The 18,819-nt window shown below is 40.8% G+C and overlaps 1 protein-coding gene across 8 annotated transcripts in view; it reads left to right on the forward strand.

The window, feature by feature from the left end:
- Window positions 1–18,819, forward strand: part of DGKH (diacylglycerol kinase eta) — a 216,703-nt gene that overhangs the window by 84,227 nt on the left and 113,657 nt on the right. For all 8 annotated transcript variants that reach the window (XM_043478236.1, XM_043478239.1, XM_043478232.1 and 5 more), the window contains 2 exons: window positions 1,361–1,471; window positions 6,378–6,458. In XM_043478236.1, the coding sequence (XP_043334171.1) occupies window positions 1,361–1,471; window positions 6,378–6,458 (192 nt within the window). The remainder of the gene's footprint in view (window positions 1–1,360; window positions 1,472–6,377; window positions 6,459–18,819) is intronic.

Consider the following 18,819-nt stretch of genomic DNA (forward strand, 5'->3'; position numbering starts at 1 on the left):
AGTCAAAGCTATGGTTTTTCCAGTAGTTGTGTATGGATGTGAGAGTTGGACTATAAAGAAGAGCGCCAAAGAATTGATGCTTTTGAAATGTGGTTTTGGAGAAGACTCTTGAGAGTCCCTTGGACTGCAAGGAGATCAAACTGGTCAATCCTAAAGGAAATCAACCCTGAATATTCATTAGAAAGACTGATGCTGAAACTTTAATACTTTGGTCACTTGATGCGAAGAACTGACTCATCGGAAAAGACCCTGATGCTAGGAAAGATTGAAGGCAAAAGGAGAAGGGGGTGACAGAGGATGAGATGGTTAGATAGCCACTAACTCAATGGACATAAATTTGAGCAAACTCTGGGAAAGAGTGAAGGACAGGGGAGCCTGGTGTGCTGCAGTCCATGGGGGGGTCATAAAGATTGGACAGGACTTAATAACTGAACAACAACAAAAAACCCTTCCTTATCATTCTGATAAACTCCTTCAAGACCTACCTAAGGCTGTCCCCTGGGAGGATGACACATTTGACTCTCTCTGACACAGAGCTTTCTTTTCTGAACCACCATGCACCATACTTTGTGTATGTGTTTGTTACAGTAACACATAGTTGATGATAACTGACATTTAATGAGCACTTCCTGTGTGCCATGCAATAAATCCTTTACATGTTTTAAAGATTTATTCTTGACAACAGCAGCCTGGAAAGGTATGTCTTGTTGTCAACTTCATTTTGTAGATGAATAATTAAAGGCAGAAGATGTTTATTGATTTGCTTAAGATCATCCAGCTACTCAGAGGTGTCACCAGGAGTTGATCACAGTGTTTCTGGCTCCAGAGTTCATGCCTTCTTAACCATTGCATTTACTGTACATCTACCCTTCCATCATTTATTAAATTTGGAGTCAAACAAACACATATATACACATATGTATATGTATATATACACATATATACCTATAAGTGTATAGGTATATATGTGTGTGTATATATATACCTATACACTTATATAGGTATTTGTATAGGTACCCTTCCATCATTTATTAAATCTTTACTATGTGTAAGTGTGTGTGTGTGTGTGTGTGTGTGTATACACACACACTTATATAGGTACATGTATTCATATTTTATGCATGTATCTTCCATACTATTTGTGACTGCTTTGAGGGCGTGTCAGATTCACCTTTACTACTTGGAGCTTTGCACGTGTGTTTCCATGGTTGAATGGTGAGAGTAAAATATTTTCTCCTGTAATTTGCAAAACATGAAAAATAATATTCAAAATGTTAATGATAGTGTGTCATTAATTTTGAATGTTATTTGGCTTTGGATTTCATTTTAATCATGTTGTTGTGCTTCTGCTTCTCCCTAGACCAGTGTTAAAGAGGGACAGCTGTTGAAGCAAACCAGTTCTTTCCAAAGGTGGAAAAAGCGATACTTCAAACTTCGAGGTCGTACACTTTATTATGCAAAGGACTCAAAGGTAATTTGAGAGAATGCTAGTTGCAAGCATTTGAGGGCTGTAGATGGTTCTGTAAACTGTCTTTGTCTTGGGGCTTCATATAGCATTAATGGTCTAATTCAATATAAATATGATTCATCTTGGACCAGATCGCAAGGGGATCTATTTGAGTCAATTTCATGTGATGTCCCCTAAGGACAATCTTATGGCAAGTTCTAGTGTCGTTTTCTTTCTTTTTTCCTTCCAATTAAGATGAACAATTAAATGTAACTTTATTAGATATGATAAAGTCTAAACTTGAATTCCCCCCTTTCTTGCTAATTTTTACCTTATAAATCTTTTCCTGAACATGAGAGAGGATTTGCTATAGTTGCTAAGAATTCACACTCTGGTTTCAGACAAGAGTTCATATCCCAATTCTTACGTATTCCAGTGGAGTGACAGTGAACAGCATATTGTTGAGAGGAGCCTTAAATAATGAAAATGAAGTGCTCATATAATATCAAGCTCAAAGCAATCATTCAGTTAGTCTAGCAGTTAGAAATAAAAATCATAGTGAAATAAAATCAAGGCTTAAATAATTTTTATAAAATAATTGAATGAAATAAGAATGATGTAGCTTTGGAAGAAAAAATGATGATGATGAGCTTCCACTTAAAACTGATACTTTACTATTCCTTCAAAAATAAAATTAAGATGGGTGCCTGCAGTAGACACTGGAGCCTCACCAAAGTGGCCCCCTGTCCTGGCAGGCCTGGCAGACCCCTTTGGCCATCAGTCATGTTGCCTCAAAGTGTCTCCTGCCCCAGGGGTCATCCCCACACATCAGAGCATCCATCACAGTTGCAGTTGGGCCTTTCAGTCAGCCACACTGGGGTCCAACCCTGCATACAAGCACATCCTCAGAAAGTACAGCCAAGCCGCAACAGGAAAACAGATGCCACCCACCAAGGGGACACTCCTTGGGCATCTGACCCTAGTAACCAAAGACCATGTTACGGGGACCAGCCATACTATACAAAGCCACTCTCTCAAGACCAGGAGGCATAGCTGGTCTACCCAATATGTAGGAAAAAACACAAAGTTAGGCAAAATGAAGAAACAAAGGAATATGTTCCAAACAAAATAAGAAGATGAAAACACTCAGAAATAGATTGAATGAAATGGAAATAAGCAACCTTCCAGATAAGTTGTTCAAAGTAATGGTCATAAAGATAACTCACTGAACTCAGTAGAATAGAAAAGTGAGAATTTCAACAGAGATAGAAAATATTAAAAAAAAAAATCAGAACTGAAGAATACAATAATGGAAATGAAAAATACACTAGAGGAAGCCAGCAGCATATTAGATAATTCAGAAGAAAGGACCAGTGATCTAGAAGATAAGTTAGTGGAATTCACCCAATCCGAACAGCAAAAAGAAAAAAGAAACCAAGAAATGGAACTAGCTTAAGGGACCTCTTGGGCAACATCAAGTGTGCTACGATTCACATTATTGGAGTCCCAGAGGGGAAGAGAGTGAGAAGGACAGAAAACCCATTTGAAGAAATAATGGCTGAAAACCTTTGCTAACCTAAGGCCTAGCACCACCTGCGAAGCCCCAGCCTAAGGCTGATGGTTTTCCTTACTGATTTCTGTCTGAATGATGATCTACTGACCTAAGTCGCCTGCTATTACTGTATTACCCTCCGGTTTCTGCCCTTGAGTCTGCTAATATTGGCTTTGTGGATCCAGGTGCTCCTGTGTTGGCTATATATGTATTAACTAGTGTCACATTTTCCTGTTGGATTGATCCCTTTCTCACTAGGTAGTGCCTTTCTTTGTCTCTTGTTACAGTCTTTGCTTTAAAATCATTTTGAATGGTATAAGTGTGTTATCCCATATTCCTTTTCATTTATGCTCATGTGGAATAGCTTTTCTGTCTGCGCGCTTCCGGTCCGGGTGTGATTTTAGATCTAAAGTAAGTCTCTTGCAGACAGCATGTGTATGGGTCTTGTGTTTGTGTCTGTTAAGCTACCCTGTGTCTTCCGGTTGGAGCATTCAGTCCATGTACAGTTACAGTGATGATCGACAGGCATGTGCTTCCTGCCATTCTGTTAACTGTTTTCTGGCTATTTTTGTTGTTCTCTGTTCCTTTCTTCTCTTGCTTTCTTCCCTGTGATTCCATGACTTTCTCTAGTATTATGTTTATATTCTTTTCTTTTTATTATTTGTGTATTGTTTTCTCTAACATCCTGCAGAAAAACCCAAAAGAACTCTTTGACCAAAGCTATATTATCAGTTTTTGGTTTGTGGTTACTGCTTATATCACACTCTATATTGCAGTCTATTTTAAGTTCATAGTTGCTTAAGTTTGAACATGTTCTAAAAGCACTACATTTTTACTCCAGTCAACATTTTATGTTTTTGATGTTATTTTGCTTTGTGTATTCCGTAACTAATTATTGTAGATATATATGATTTTACTGGTTTTGTCTTTTAACCTTCACATGTCTCCTGCATTGGCAGGTGGGTTTTTTTTTAACACTAGCACCCCCTGGAAAGCACTCATAGCTTTTGTCTATTGCCTTTACTACATTTTTGCCTTTACTGGTGAGATATTTTCTTTCACAATTTTTGTATTTCTAGTTATAATTTTTCTTTTCTGTTTAAATTCCTTTAACATTTCTTGTGAGACTGGTGTAATGGTGATGGACCACAGTGTAGACAAGCTGTTGCTTGCTTGGGAAACTCTCTCTCAATTCTGATTTATGACTTTGCTGGGTATAGTATTCTTGGTCAGGTTTCCTCCGTCCAGGGCTTTGACTTTATCCTGCCACTCCCTTCTGTAGTGCTATGGAGCATCCATGTAAGTAACCAGTTGTTTTTCTCTTGTTGCTTTTAAGATTCTCTCTTTAGTTTAACACTTTAGCATTTTAATTATAATATGTCTTGGTGTGGGTCTCACTGGGTTCACTTTGTTTGAGTCTTTCTGTACTTCCTGGCCCTGGATACCTGTGTCCTTTGCCAGGTTAGGAAAGTTTTCAGCCATGCAAATAGAAATGAAAAGAAATACGGGATAACAGTCTTGCCATTTGCAAAAACATGGATGAATATAGAAGGTATTATGCTAAGTGAAATAAGTTAGACAGAGAAAGACAAATACCATACAATTTCAATTATATGTGGAATCTGTAAATGATATGTGGAATCTGTAAATGATATGTGGAATCTGTAAATGATATGTGGAATCTAAAAAAACAAATGAACAAACAAACCCAAACAGAGAGACTTATGGATACAGAGAACAAATGGGTGGTTGACAGAGGGGAGGAGTATGTGAGGTTCGTGAAGTAGGTGAAGAGGATTAAGAGATCAGACTTTCAGTTATAAAAATAAATGTCATGTGAGTTTAATATGCAGTAAAGGGAATATAATTAATAATATTGTAATAATTTTATATGATGACAAATGGTTACTAGGCTTATGGAAATCATTTGATGATGTATTTGATTGTCAAATTACTATGTTGTACTCTTGAAACTAACATAATAGTGTATGTCAACTATACTTCAGTTTAAAAATAGTAAGATTTATTGTTACTGTACCAGTAAGATAATTGATAATTTTTATATTAAAAAATATGTGTGATATAATAATTAGTAGAGTTATACACCAGAAAGTAAAAAATAAATAAACAAACCTAATTCTTAGCTTATGCAGCTATGGAAATAATAACAAAATAAAATAATCTTATTCTAAAAGTCATTATGTTCATAGTTAAACCCTGATCTGGCTCCATCCTGACCCCTCATATTTATCTCCAGACAACACTGACAATTTGATTGCCTACAGCCCTGCCCCATATTTTCCATCTCCAAGACGATTTTCCCTCTATCTCCACTTGAAGAAATTCCCTGTTTTCCTTAAGATCCCTCTAAAATTGTCTTTATTCCAGTATACACAAGAGAAAGAGTTTGTTTTCTGCTGGAGAAATTATCTATGACCTTCCATAGTATTTTGCGTATCTCCTCTTCCACATTTAATAGTCTACCTTACTTAAAACTACTTGTATCTCTTTCAGTTCCCGTACTAGATTATAAATTCTGTCTAGTGAGGGAACAAGTCTTATGGTCAGATTGGTTGGCTTGAAGTAGAGTTGCATTACACCCTGGAGATCTTGGGGAATGGTGGAAACTTAAATTAGATAAGGGAGCCCTTTTTTCTGTAGTTCTAGAGGTGTGGTGTTATACCAACCTCGCTGGAAGTACATTGAAGGACTGTGAACAAGGACCAGCTGACTGAAAGTAGGAAGGATACATGTATTGACTAGAATTTCCTAATCTTTCAGTTGTCCATTTTTAAAGATTTTAATTCTGTGGAGTTTTTAAACACTGAAACTTTTTTGATTAAAATGCTTTTCAGCCTAAAAAAAAATGAGTTTGAACTGGGCCAAATAAAGAATATAAATAAATAAAACTTTGAAAAGTATATAAAGGAAGTCGCCTTATGTTTGCAGAGCATATGCGCCATCTCATTAGAACACATTTACAGATGAGGACAGTCACATTCAGAAAGTTCGGTAACCGGCCGTGATCTGAGCCAGGACTAGTTCTTTCGTTGTGGGGTGTGTGAGTAGGTGTGCATGTCACACACTTAGTAGGTTCCCCATAAACGATGCTTCTGGAGAGCACAGAGCGTTTTGCAATGAAACGGTGTACTGGGGGGCTTCTCTAGAGTCCTCTACAGTTTGAAATTTATGTGTTTGTTTAACTTTATGGTTTAACCCACAAAGTATCACTGACTTAAGTTTTTCATCATTTTTTATTTCTAATTCCTGACATAGCTTCATGGTCATGACCTGATGGTAAAAAAAAATATATATATATATATAGGGACACTGAGTTAGGTTTTCACATAATATGTTTGTGTTCTTTTTCATTAACAGTCTCTGATATTTGATGAAGTTGACCTCTCAGATGCCAGTGTAGCTGAAGCAAGCACAAAAAATGCTAACAACAGCTTCACGGTATGGTTCTATTCTGCTAACTCCCTCCTTGAACGTTATCAAAAAACCTTTCCAAAGTTTATACTGAATGCCCTCGTCAGTTGCCAACTGTGTGTCATGCGTGTTGGAGTTCTTACCAGCACAATAAACTTGATTAGTACATTATAGATTCTAATACCCAGAACCATTCATGATTGTTTGGGTCAATAAACCAACCCGTTAAATGTATATTTAAAATGTATATATATTTAGACTTTTTAATTTTAGTGCTTTAAATTTTTCACTGCCTTAAATATAATAGTTCAACTAATTCCCCTGTTCTTGAATATTCACATTTGCTTTTTACCTTCAGTCTTAAAAACAGTATTTTCTCTTTTTCTTCAGTTACTCCAGTTGCTAAAGTTTAGACCTTCATTTCTTCTCACTTAAGTAATTCATTTGGCAGCTATTTAAAGAAGAGTCCTCAGTTCCAGTTAATTTTTTGTCCAATTGCAAATCACGTTGCTTCAAAGACCTCATAGGCTTAGGTTGCATCTGTAACTCCATTATAAAGTCCTATAAAATCCTGCCTCTGCGTTCTAGTATTGCTGATAATTATCCATATACGTTCCACCTGTCCAGCATTTCTTTCTGAGCCTAATGCTTTTTCTGTTCCCTCTGACTTAAATGATGCCTCCTGCATCTGTCGCTGTTGAAATTCTACAAACGCTTCAAAGCTTGTCAGATATCCTATTCTTTTTCTACTTCTTTGATTACAAAAATATGAATTAATTATGAATTGAGGATCCACCATGTGCCAGAAACTAATAAACATAATAAACGAGATTCAGAGATGAAAATACATATATTTATATATACCACTCTGCTGAAGATGTGCACAGTGTAATTGAGTGAAGTTCATCTGGGATACTTTGTGAGCTGCATCCTTAGGTCCGCTCAGGTGGTCTTTCTGGGTCCTGTCGCCATCCACGCTCCCAGCCCCTCTTCTGGGAGGCCAGCACCACAGTCAGTGTGCGTTGTGTTCATGCCCGGGGCACTCAGGGCACCCTGGACACGCAGGGCAGGGAGGATGGACAGATGCAGGGCAGTGCCATGGTGGAGGTGAGCACTGGAAGGTAGGACTGGGGATGGAGAGGAAGCAAAAGAGTTCAGACTTAGTCTGATTGATTTATGGGCGTGAGAGATAATTCATGCTGCAAACATTCCTCCCCCTCTCCCCTCCCTAGGGACCACTGAGTTTGAGAAGAGAGAGGACAGCCAAGAATAGCGTCCTGGGAAAAACTTAACAACGTAAGGTTTGACCACTAAAGACTGAGAGAGAGCATTCTGAAGTCTAGAAGGAACAACAGGAGGCAGCGATGTTATGAAGACAGTGGAAGGGAGTTTTAAGGCGGAAGTTGTCACACAACAAAAGCTGTAGAGAGGTCAAGTCCAAGAAGAAAGGAAGAGTGTCTGGTGAATGTGGAAACAGGGCAGGTCATCCGGTCACGCTGGTGGGAGCAGTTGCAGCGGAGAGTCGTGTGCACGAGGCACACGGAGATGCCAAGTGGAAAGGCAGAGGGAGTCAGCACGGATTCCTGATCCCACAGCCTGGCTGTTAAAAGAAGGAGCTGACACAGAGCAATAAGAACTTTCAGGTTCCAAGAGGAGGTTCTGGTTTCATTGTTGCTGTTGTAGTGGTAGATCTTTCGCTTTGTTTTTTAAAAGTGAGTTTTGAGCCTGTCCATACCACCAAGGACAGAAGTGTTAGATCAAAAGTTTGAAGCTTCAGGAGAGAGAGGGCGTAATTGATGTAGCGAATTTGCCGAGTAAAGATGGGGGACCCAGAACAAAGGTTAAGAGGTTAGCCTTTAAAATGGATATCTGGAACAGTGAAAGTGTTAGTCGCTCAGTCGTGTCTGACTCTCTGCGACCCCATGGACGGTAGCCCACCAGGCTCCTCTGTCCATGAAATTCTCCAGCAAGAATACCGAATCTACAGCACAGAGTTCAGCCTGGTGTTCTGTGGTGACCTATTCTGGGGTTTGGGAGGAAGGGCCCTGTATGCATATAGCTGATTCACTTTGTTATACAATGTTGTAGAGCAGTTATACCCAATTAAAAAAAAAAAAAGAAAGAAAAGCCTTGAACAAGACACAGAAAGTTGGGTTTTTTTTTTTGAAATTTAATGTTTAATATAAATATAAGATACAGTGAATTCTTAAACAGGTCCGAAAACAATGACCATAGAGAAAATACACTTCATTAAAATAGAAAACTTTGAATTTAAAGAAAAATATATAAAGAATGTCTTCAAATAATCATCTCACAAAACCAGGCAACCTGACACAGAAAGTTTATGGAAATAAAGGTGTGGTTAGGAAGTTCATATATTTCAAAACCAAACACTACTATTTTCCCAGTGAAATTGAAGATAAGGATATATACTATGAATAAGCGTTCAGGAGGGTTTGCAAGAGCTACTGCAGAAAATGAGAATTAAAACTGAACAGAGACTAGTAGAAGATTACTAGGTAGTAGAGAGTGTCTACCAAAGATTGGAGATTGAGTTTAGAAATGTTCTTAATTCCTAGGCCAACAGAGTTCTCTGTAAGATGGAGTAAAGAAAAACAGCTAAGTTGGCCCAGGATTGATGACTTCTAGGGTACATTGGAGGGCTTTCCAGGTGACACTAGTGGTAATGAACCCACCTGCTGATGCAGGAAACATAATGAGACCTGGGTTCGATCCCTGGGTTGGGAAGATCCCCTGGAGGAGGGCATGGCAACCCACTCCAGTATTCTTGCCTGGAGAATCCCGTGGACGGAAGAGCCTGGCATGCTACAGTCCATGGGTTCACAGAGTCAGACATGACTGAGCGACTTAGTGCGCACGCAGGGCATATTGGAGAGAAAGATAAAGGGGTTGTTGGATTTCAGGGATCAGTAACTCATCCATCTTCCTCCTCTGTGTTCTCAGTTTTTGAGTATAGAGTGTAAGGAATAAGGGATGACTTTATTAATGGCTGAACAGGATCCAGTAACCAGTAAATACAGAGCTTCTGATAAGTTGTTGGAGGCTCAAGGGCAAAATGTTGCTTATTCTTCCTTCCTCTGAAGTGAAGGTGGGGTGGGGTAATTAAGCTATCAGATTAACCACTTACCTTCCCTGAGGAGTGAACAAGAGTCTTCTCCCCTCCGTGGAGACTCAAAAGTGATGGTTGCAGATAAGAGTTTCTCCCTGACCAGGATCTAGAGTTTAATGTGAAAGAGGGTTCCAAAATTTAGGATTTGAAAGTAACTTCTGGTGAATTCAAGACCTAGGGTGTTGGACTACATAAAGGGACTTGGAAAGCCTGGGTTTGGGAGAGGTTATTCAAATTGTTTGTACAGCTCTTTCTTGGACCTTCAGCTGCATGCAGTGTCTCCTGTTGTGCCTTTTCCTGGAATTTACTATTTTCTGCCTTTTTTAGTTAGGTACTTATGTTTTCATAACCTTATCCATAAATATTTGTTGATTTTAACAAATAAAATGAAAGTTTATTTGGGGTATGAGAAGACTTTTTTGTTGAATTATTTTCAGGAAATTTCTTGACTAATCCAAATGTCATTTCTCAAGTTTGTTGAACTAGAAATGCAGAGACTAAAATGTTGGGTGGACTGCTTAGAATTTTATAGCAAGTCAATTCAGTAGAACTTTGCAGGGTATAAAATGGAATAAGAGATATGTTTTCAAGCAGTCATGGACAATCCTCCCTGTCTTTAAATATTTAAGTATTCCACCTTCCTGGGTCACAGTGACTGCTGACTGATGCTGTTATTTTGACCAGTGTGTGTCAGAGGTTAATGGTGTAGTTTGGTGAGTCCAGCAAATGGTCGAATTCTGCTTCCCTTCAGTCACTCCTCCTTGCCTTGAAGTCCCTAAGGATGATCTATCGACAAGGGACACACAGTAAATGGAAAATCTATAATTAGCAAATGGAAAGTGAAAATGCTGTGCTCCTCCCAAAAACCCAGTTGTCAAGCTCTCGAAAAATGGGTTCTAGCGGGAGTGTTCTAACTCATTCTGTGGTTATGAGCGGGCGTCAAGGCTGGCTGGGGTTCAGCAGGGGAGTGCTGCAGGGAGCTGGGGGGACACAGACCTCCCAAGGATGGTGTTAAGGGATCTGCAGGCATGGTTAAGACCTACCTACATGAGGACTGCTTTTAAACAGTCGTGTGCTCTCATCCCTGGAGTGAATAATTGTTTTGCTTTGGAGGTTGTTTAAATTGCCTCAGGTATTGTATTAGTTTTCTTTTGCTTCCTAACAAATTGTCACAAATGTAGTGACTTAAAACAATGTTTATTTATAATCTTACAGTTTCTGTCGGTCTCATAAAATAGCTGGATTCTTCTTCGTCAGGTCTCATGATGTTGAAATAGATATGGTAAATTAAATACACACACACACACACACACACATATATATATACCCATTAATTACCTGTGTACTTAGTCACTCAGCTGTGTCCAACTCCCTGGGACCCCATAGACTGTAGACCACCAGGCTTCTCTGTGCATGGAATTTTCCAGGCAAGAATACAGGAGTGGGTTGCCATTTCCTCCTCCAGGGGATCTTCCCGCCCCAGGGATCAGACCCACATCTCTTGCGTCACCTGCATTGGCAGGTGGATTCTTTACCACTAATGACACCACTTTGCGCTAATTTTTTTTAAAGATTTTTTTTTTAATGTGAACTGTTTTTAAAGTCTTTATTGAGTTTGTCACAGGATTGCTTCTTCTTTTGTGTTTTTGTTTTTTTGGCCTTGAGGCATGTGGGATCTTAGCTCTCTGACCAGGGATCGAACCGGCACACCCTGCGTTGAAAGGCAGTGTCTCAACCACTGGACCACCAAGGAAGTCCCACATTGGCCTAATTCTGACCTGTGTTTGAATTTCTGGTTTTACAAGTGTCTTCTGCTTTAGGCAGCAGCAACAAAATCTACTAACGCTGAATAGCTGTCAGTGATGTGATTGGGGAACAGAAAAGACCAATTCCTGACAGCCTTATTATATCTTATGAGTCCTTAGGTAACGTTCACAATTAATTTGCAGTTTAAATTTTACCACGACGTTTTCTCTGACTATGGAATCAATAAAACTTTCTTAATTTTTTTGGTCTACTTTTAATCGTTCATTTTCTTCTTTATTTCATTGACATTTGCATAGTGTTCTGGAGTTTTATTTTCACGTTAACCTTTTTATCCTTAACACTACTGTGCTGTATGTGAATGTGGTCTTCTGATACTAGACTGGGGAGCACTCCTTTCCCTGTGGTCCCACTCGGGGCCCCCAGGAAGGGATCGCAGTTCTCCTGATAGTTAACCCAGAGTGCTTTCCTGCCGTCTAGTCTTCTTTCTGTCTGCTTAATCTTTGCTTCTGTTCTGTCTCTTCTCACATCCACTGCTCTCTTCGTCTCTATCTCACTAATCATGGCGTTTACAAACCCAGCTTCTACTGATTTATTATTGAACCATAATTGCGTTGCAGTGTTCATTAGTTTCAGCTGTACAGCCAAGTGGATCAGCTGTGAGTATACACATACCAGGGCTTCCCCGGTGGCGCTAGTGGTAAAGAACCCACCTGTCAATGCAGGAGACCTAAGAGACACAGGTTCGGGCCCTGTGTGGGGAAGATCCCCGGAAGAGGAAATGGCAACGCACTCCAGTATTCTTGCCTGGAGAACTGCATGGACAGAGGAGCTTGGCAGGCTCCGGTCCTTGGGGTCGCAAAGAGCCAGACATGACTGAAGTGACTTAGCACATACATGTATCCCCTAGGTATAAATATATCCCTTCCCTCTTGAGCCTCCTTCCTACGCTCCCACTGCTTCGGGTCATCAAAGCCCTGAGCTGAGTTCCTTGTGTTATGCAGCAGCTTCCTCCTAGCTGTCTATTTCACACATGGTGGTGAATGTAAATCAGCGCTGCTCTTCCAATTCGTCCCTCCCTCCCTGTCCCGCTCTGTGTCCACACATCCATTCTCTACGTCTGCAGCTCTTCCTGGAACGAGGTGATTTTTCCAGTTGCAGTGCTTAGACTCTGAGGCCAAACAGTCAGGGTTTGGGTTGGGGCTTGGCCGTGTCTAGTTAGGTGGCGGTCATATCTGACTCTTGCGACCCATGGACTGTAGCCTTACAGGCTCCTCTGTCCATGGGGTTCTTCAGGCAAGAATACTGGAGTGTGTTGCCGTTTCCTTCTCCAGGGCTAGTTAGGTGACCTCGGACTAATTAGTTAACTGCTCTAAATCTCAGCATCCTTACCTTTGAAAGTGAAAAGTGAACGTGTTAGTCGCTTAGTTGTGTCCGACTCTTTTTGACCCCACTGACTGTAGCCCGCCAGGCTCCTCTGTCCATGGAATCCTCCAGGCAAGAATCTGGAGTGGGTAACCATTCCCTTCTCCAGGGGATCTTCCCGGCCCAGGGATCGAACTCTGGTCTTCAGCATTGCAGGCAGATTCTTTACTGTCTGAACCATCAGGGAAGTCCTACATGTTGGTGACTACTATTAATCATTCCCTTGAACTTAATTACCCCTTGATTCCTTTCACAAGTGTCAGTATTGCCAACTTTTAAAAGTTGGGGAAGCTAATTACTTCACAACATTTCAGTGGGTTTTGTCATACATTGATATGAATCAGCCATAGATTTACATGTATTCCCCATCCCGATTAGCCTCCAACTAATAAAAAAAAAATTAAAAAAATAAAACAATTGATTAAGTAGGAAAAAAAAAAGAATAAATTTGCAATTCTTCTTTGAAAAAAAAAAGAAAAAAAAAAGTTGGGGAATTTTGAAAGAGAATATGGACAAACCTTATCTTGAGAAAACATTCCATCCTGCCTGTCTCTCTGAAACGTCGTGAAGATTTATTTCCACTTTTATCTCATATTTTATTATTAGGCAAAGGGGCCATTTTGTAATGAATGAAAATACAGTTGTTCCTTGTTGGTTAACTGTTCTTTGCTAAAGAAAAGCTTTTTAATGATTTGAAAGCCATCACAGTGGTGTGGTATACATCAGACTTTCAAAGTGTACTGTTCAAATGACTGTTTTCTTTAAATTTTAATGAAGTTTAGGCTAAACCTTCAACAAAGGAGTCATCATTTTTAAAGAAATGATTGTATTGACGTTGGTGAAATTTCTCGTGGAAGTTTGTAAAGAAGGCTTTTTTTTTTTTTTTAAACAAGAAAGAGGTACAGAGGTAATTTATTTAACTACCCTTAGCATTTTTAGTAAGTGATCTCCAAATGTGTTTCAGATCCCACGGCTATTTCACATCCGTGCCGGCTCACTCAGTTGTATGGAAACAGATGCCATGCGGCAGCCCTTGTTTTTAGAACTAAGTGAGCATTGGAACAAAGAGTACTTTTAGGTCTGGGTTACTTGCCATGGTCGTGTAAATATGATCAAAAGTTGATTAGCATTAGATTATGATTCTTCTGATGAGGTTTTTAAAAGGAGACAAATAGAATACTCATAACGGCACATAAAGTGCTGAAAATTATGCACCCATAGTACAGTTAAAATAAGCAGGCTGAGTTTTAATGGAAGGGAAGATATTTTTAAGAACTTATTTCTTTCATGTTTACTTTCTGTTTATCCTGTTTTCCCCTTAGCTTACTCTCTGTTAATGTAATTCACTTCATCTTCTCTCTTAAGAGAGATGTCACGTCCTTTGAACCTAAGGAAGTGTCAGTTTACTTTTATCTATTAGCAGCACAATCTTTAGTTAGATGGAAATAGCAAAAAGTTATTTTCTTTTTGTCATTTTTGAATGCCCATCACAAAACAGGTATTCAGATAAACAAGTTGATGTACAATCACTTGGAAAAGTAAGTTGCCTACTTATTAGATAACATTTAGGTTGCTGCATGGGGCTTCCCTGGTGGCTCAGATGGCAAAGAATCTGCCTGCAATGAAGGAGACTCGGGTTCGATCCTGAAGTTGGGAAGATCCCCTGGAGAAGGGAAAGACTACTCAGTCCAGTATTCTGACCTGGAGAATCCCATGGACAGAGAAGCCTGGCGGGCTACAGTCCAAGGAGTCACAAAGAGTCAGACATGACCGAGCAAGTAACACTTTCACTTTTTTCAGTCTACTGTGTACCTCTTATCACGGTTTTATAAGATCACTGATCTCATCACTCATTCAATTTTGTATACCAGTCCTGTAATGCAGGTTCTAGTATGCTTTCCATTTTACAGTGAGAAATCTGAGACAGAGAAGTTAACATCTAACATATCTGGGTTGTGAGATTTGTACTTCTGTTCTGGCTGTGCTGCCTCTCTGTTGCGTGGGCAGCTTCTCTGATTGTGGTGGGCAGACTTAGTTGCCCCGTGGCATGTGGGTCACCTGACACACCCTTCTTCCCAGCGTGGGAAGGTGGATTCTTACCCACTGAACCCCCAGGGAACTCCTTGATCTGTACTCTTGATAGTCTGCTCTTCTGTCTCTGTCTCACAGAGTTTTAAACGAGCATGATTCAGATAGTATTCTTGTTACCGTGTTTTAACATGTTCAGTTGTTTTTTCTTTTCCAGGTCAGTCATAGAGTCTCAGTGTTACTTGATGTACAGTAGGCACTTGTTGGTTCTACCACAAATTTAGAGCACTACATTTTATTGTGAGGGCTGCACTTCAAATAGAAAGGTCGATAACAAGGCAGGTAACTAATACTATAAAAAGCTAATATTTTTTTAAAAAGGGTCTGGGAATCATGGGATTGATTGACATTAAAGGGCACTTTTTATTTTAAAGACTTGGGAAAATGTGAGATCTGTTTAGTATTTGAGGCATTATTATGTATAAGAGGGCTTCCCAAGGTGGCTCAGTGGTAAAGAATCTGTGTGCCAATGCAGGAGATGTGGGTTTGATCCCTGGGTTGGGAAGATCCCCTGGAGTAGGAAAAATGGCAGCCCACTCCAGTATTTTTGCCTGGGAAATCCCATGGACAGAGGAACCTGGCGGCTACACAGTCCATAGGGTCACAAAGAGTTGGACAGGACTGAGCATCTGAGCACGCATTTATGTATAAGAAACAGCTGACAGGTTTGGTGTACAGAGCAAAGATCCTGTATTCATGGAGGGACAGTTTCAGCTCTATCCAAGGAGAGAACTTTCTGTGTCATCTGATAGAACAGGCCTCTTGTGAGGTAACGGCTCTGCCCATTATTAGAAATCTCTAGTCACTTGCTTCCGTGTGATCTGGAAGGGGCCTTCAAGAAGGGAGTTCTCAGAGCAGACTCAGTGCAGAGAGCTGAAGTGACCTTCTCAAGGTTGGATGACTGATATCTGTGCACAGCTAGGATAGAATTCAGAGCCTTCCGCCCTCGGGGTTTGTTGGGAGTAAGCAGGGGGCAAGGGCTGTACAGACGGCTGGACTTCATGCTGGACAGTTTGCATACTCTGTCTCATAGCACAGAGCAAGAGCTAAGGGACCCTCCTCAAGATTGCTATTGAAGAGACTGTGGTGTGTGTGTGTGGCTAGGGGCTAAGGAGATGGTGGAGCCTGAAATTTCCTTAGGCGCAAAGATTGTCTTCTTCCACCACTGAATCCCCAAGGCTAACACGGGGCCAGACACAGAAGGGAAAGACAATAAATATTTGTCGAATGAATGAAAGAATGGGTCTTGTTGAAGGAGTGAATGATATTTGTAGACTCAAGTTTTTAGAAAGGTGTTATTTCAAGTTTTAGCCTAGAGAGCACAATTTCCTAATTTCCGCCCCCCATGGTGTTGGATTATAATGTACCCATAAATATGTATATCCTTCTTTGACATCTGTATGTTATGACTCAGACTATTTTTATACCAACAATAAGCCTTACAAACATGATTCTCGCCTATGTTGATCATTGCAGTATTTCTACATAATTACTGGATGCCTGAAAGTAATGTTGATGAAAATATTTTAATGTTTATGTTGATGAAAATGTTTTCTTGTACTCTAAAGTCATACCACGGGCTTCCCTTGTAGCTCAGTTGGGAAAGAATCTGCCTGCAATGCAGGAGGCCTGGGTTCAATTCCAGGGTTGGGAAGATCCCCTGGAGAAGGAAATGGCAACCCACTCCAGTATTCTTGTCTGAAAAATTTCATGGACAGAGGAGCCTGATGGTCCACAGTCCATAGGGTCACAAGAGTTGGACACAACTTAGCGACTAAACCACCACCACCACCAAAGTGATACCACATTAATGCAATTGGAGTGGCTATTGTTTTGCTTTTAAAATTGATTTATATACAGTTTAGGTTAGACTTTATATTATGATTCTGATGATTTTTACATTTTTTGAAATTTGTATTTGTTTTTCTATAAATGACACCAGGCCTTTAGAAATGAAATAGCATTGTTTCTGTGAGTGTATCATGTTAATCTTTTCATTGAGTGATATACATCTTTTCCAAGAGTGTAACACAAATACTTTTTCACATTTTCATGAGCTCCCTTAAGCCACAGTCCTAGGAGGTAAGAAAACATTAGTCCTTTTGTAGCTAGACTGAAATGTTTGGAAATGTGGTATGGGTGAGAGAACTGCACCTTTGTCTCCACCTTTATTAGTACCCTTCCATGAACCTGTCAGATAGGTTAACCGAGGTCTCCACCTTCACTAGTAGCCTACCATACATCTTTTAAATGGACTTTCTGAAGTAAACCCTTGAGCATGTCCTTGAGTATCCTAGCAGCTCAGGAGCTCTGGGAACCTGGGCTTGGTCACATAATCAGACCATCAGTGTCCAGATGAGTTTCACAAGAGAACTTGTTGTTGTGTGAATAGATGCCACTAAAAGACTGGGAAGGTTCTCTCGTCATTGAGAGAACTGTGTCCCTGGAGATCCGGGCAGAGTACCATGTTCAGTTGCTGTGCCTGGCATTTCCACCTGCCCCTTGCCCACCACTGATCCATGGCTCAGGAGGAACATGGGGCTCGGGATCAGAAACCTGCAACCTGCACTGCAGGCTACGCTCCCCCCTGATTCTCCATTTTCAGAACTGCCCTTAGACATTCATTCATTCCTTTAGCAAATAGTCATCCAAAGCTTAGGGGCTTCCCTGGTGGCTGAGACGGTAAAGAATCTGCCTGCAGTGCAGGAGAGCTGGGTTTGATCCCCAGGTCAGGAAGATCCCCTGGAGAAATGAATGGCTACTCACCCCATTCTCCATGCCTGGAGAATTCCATGGACAGAGGAGCCTGGCGGGCTACAGTCCATGGGGTTGAAAAGAGTCAGACACGACTGAGCAACTGACCCTATCAAAAAAGCTTACTGTATGTATCAGATACTGCTAGATTCCGGATACATATAGTGGTGAGTAAAAGAAACCGGCTACTGATACTATATTTTGAAAAAGTTTAAAAGCCTCCAGGAACAGGTCCCCCTCTCTGAAGTATGTGGCCTTGGAATAGGGTTCTTGAGATACGAAAAACAATGAATTGCTTCCCAATTAGGTCCAGAAACTATGCCGTCCCAAGAGCTCAAGTTAGAGGAAAGAGAAGGATTAAAAAGACTCTTAAACCTTGAGGGCCAGACCATTGAGGATTCCACAGACAAAAACCCTCTGGTACTGCTTCTGCTTCTCTCTGCAGACGTGCACCCTGTACCAGTGTTTCTGTGACCACAATATGGTGACCACGTAGAACTGCTTATTCCTGCCCCTAAACACCAGTGTTTCATGAAGCTTGTTCCCTGGGAAGACAGCCTCAGGGGCCACAGGGATGGCCAGTGGAAGACGTCCATCCACATGGGAGGCCTGGCCTGTATCCTGGACGGTTGATCTTCACGGTGCCCCCGCTGCACTGGAGCGTCCAGTGAATGGCCGCAGTGCCACCCGGCCTCCCATTCCTGGGCTTGTTGTAAATCTGCGTTTCAGTGATACGTTCCACATACGAGGTCTTTCCCAGGTTCCAGCTAGCTGGTGCTGAGCTGATGCTGCCTCTCACTGTGATCTTGGGAGCAGCAGCTATAGCTGCACAGAATTGAACTTTTAGATTGCATCTGCTCTCTTGAGAGATGCTGCGTGAAGACTGGCAAGGGTTGCCCAAGGTCTTTGAAAGAGCAGCCCCAGGCTCACTGGCCACCCAGCTCCACAGAGGCTTCAAAGGGGTGCAGACCATGCAGGAGATGCATTCACACCGCCAGCCTGGCCGCTCCACCAAGGCTCTTTTTGGATCAGGGCTCTGGGGTTTATTTGGACATCTGTGGACTTGACATGGCTAAAGGCTCTTTAGTTCCATGCCTCATTTAGGTTAGCCCTGACTTCTGATCTCCATTTGTGGTGCAGAATGGAGCCTCGAACCCTGTAAGAGACCAGATCCTGTCTCACAGAGGTACTGAAATAGAGGCCTAATATGGGAAAATAAATTACCAG

The sequence above is a fragment of the Cervus canadensis genome, chromosome 9, assembly GCF_019320065.1.
Source record: "Cervus canadensis isolate Bull #8, Minnesota chromosome 9, ASM1932006v1, whole genome shotgun sequence".
Taxonomy (NCBI): domain Eukaryota; kingdom Metazoa; phylum Chordata; class Mammalia; order Artiodactyla; family Cervidae; genus Cervus; species Cervus canadensis.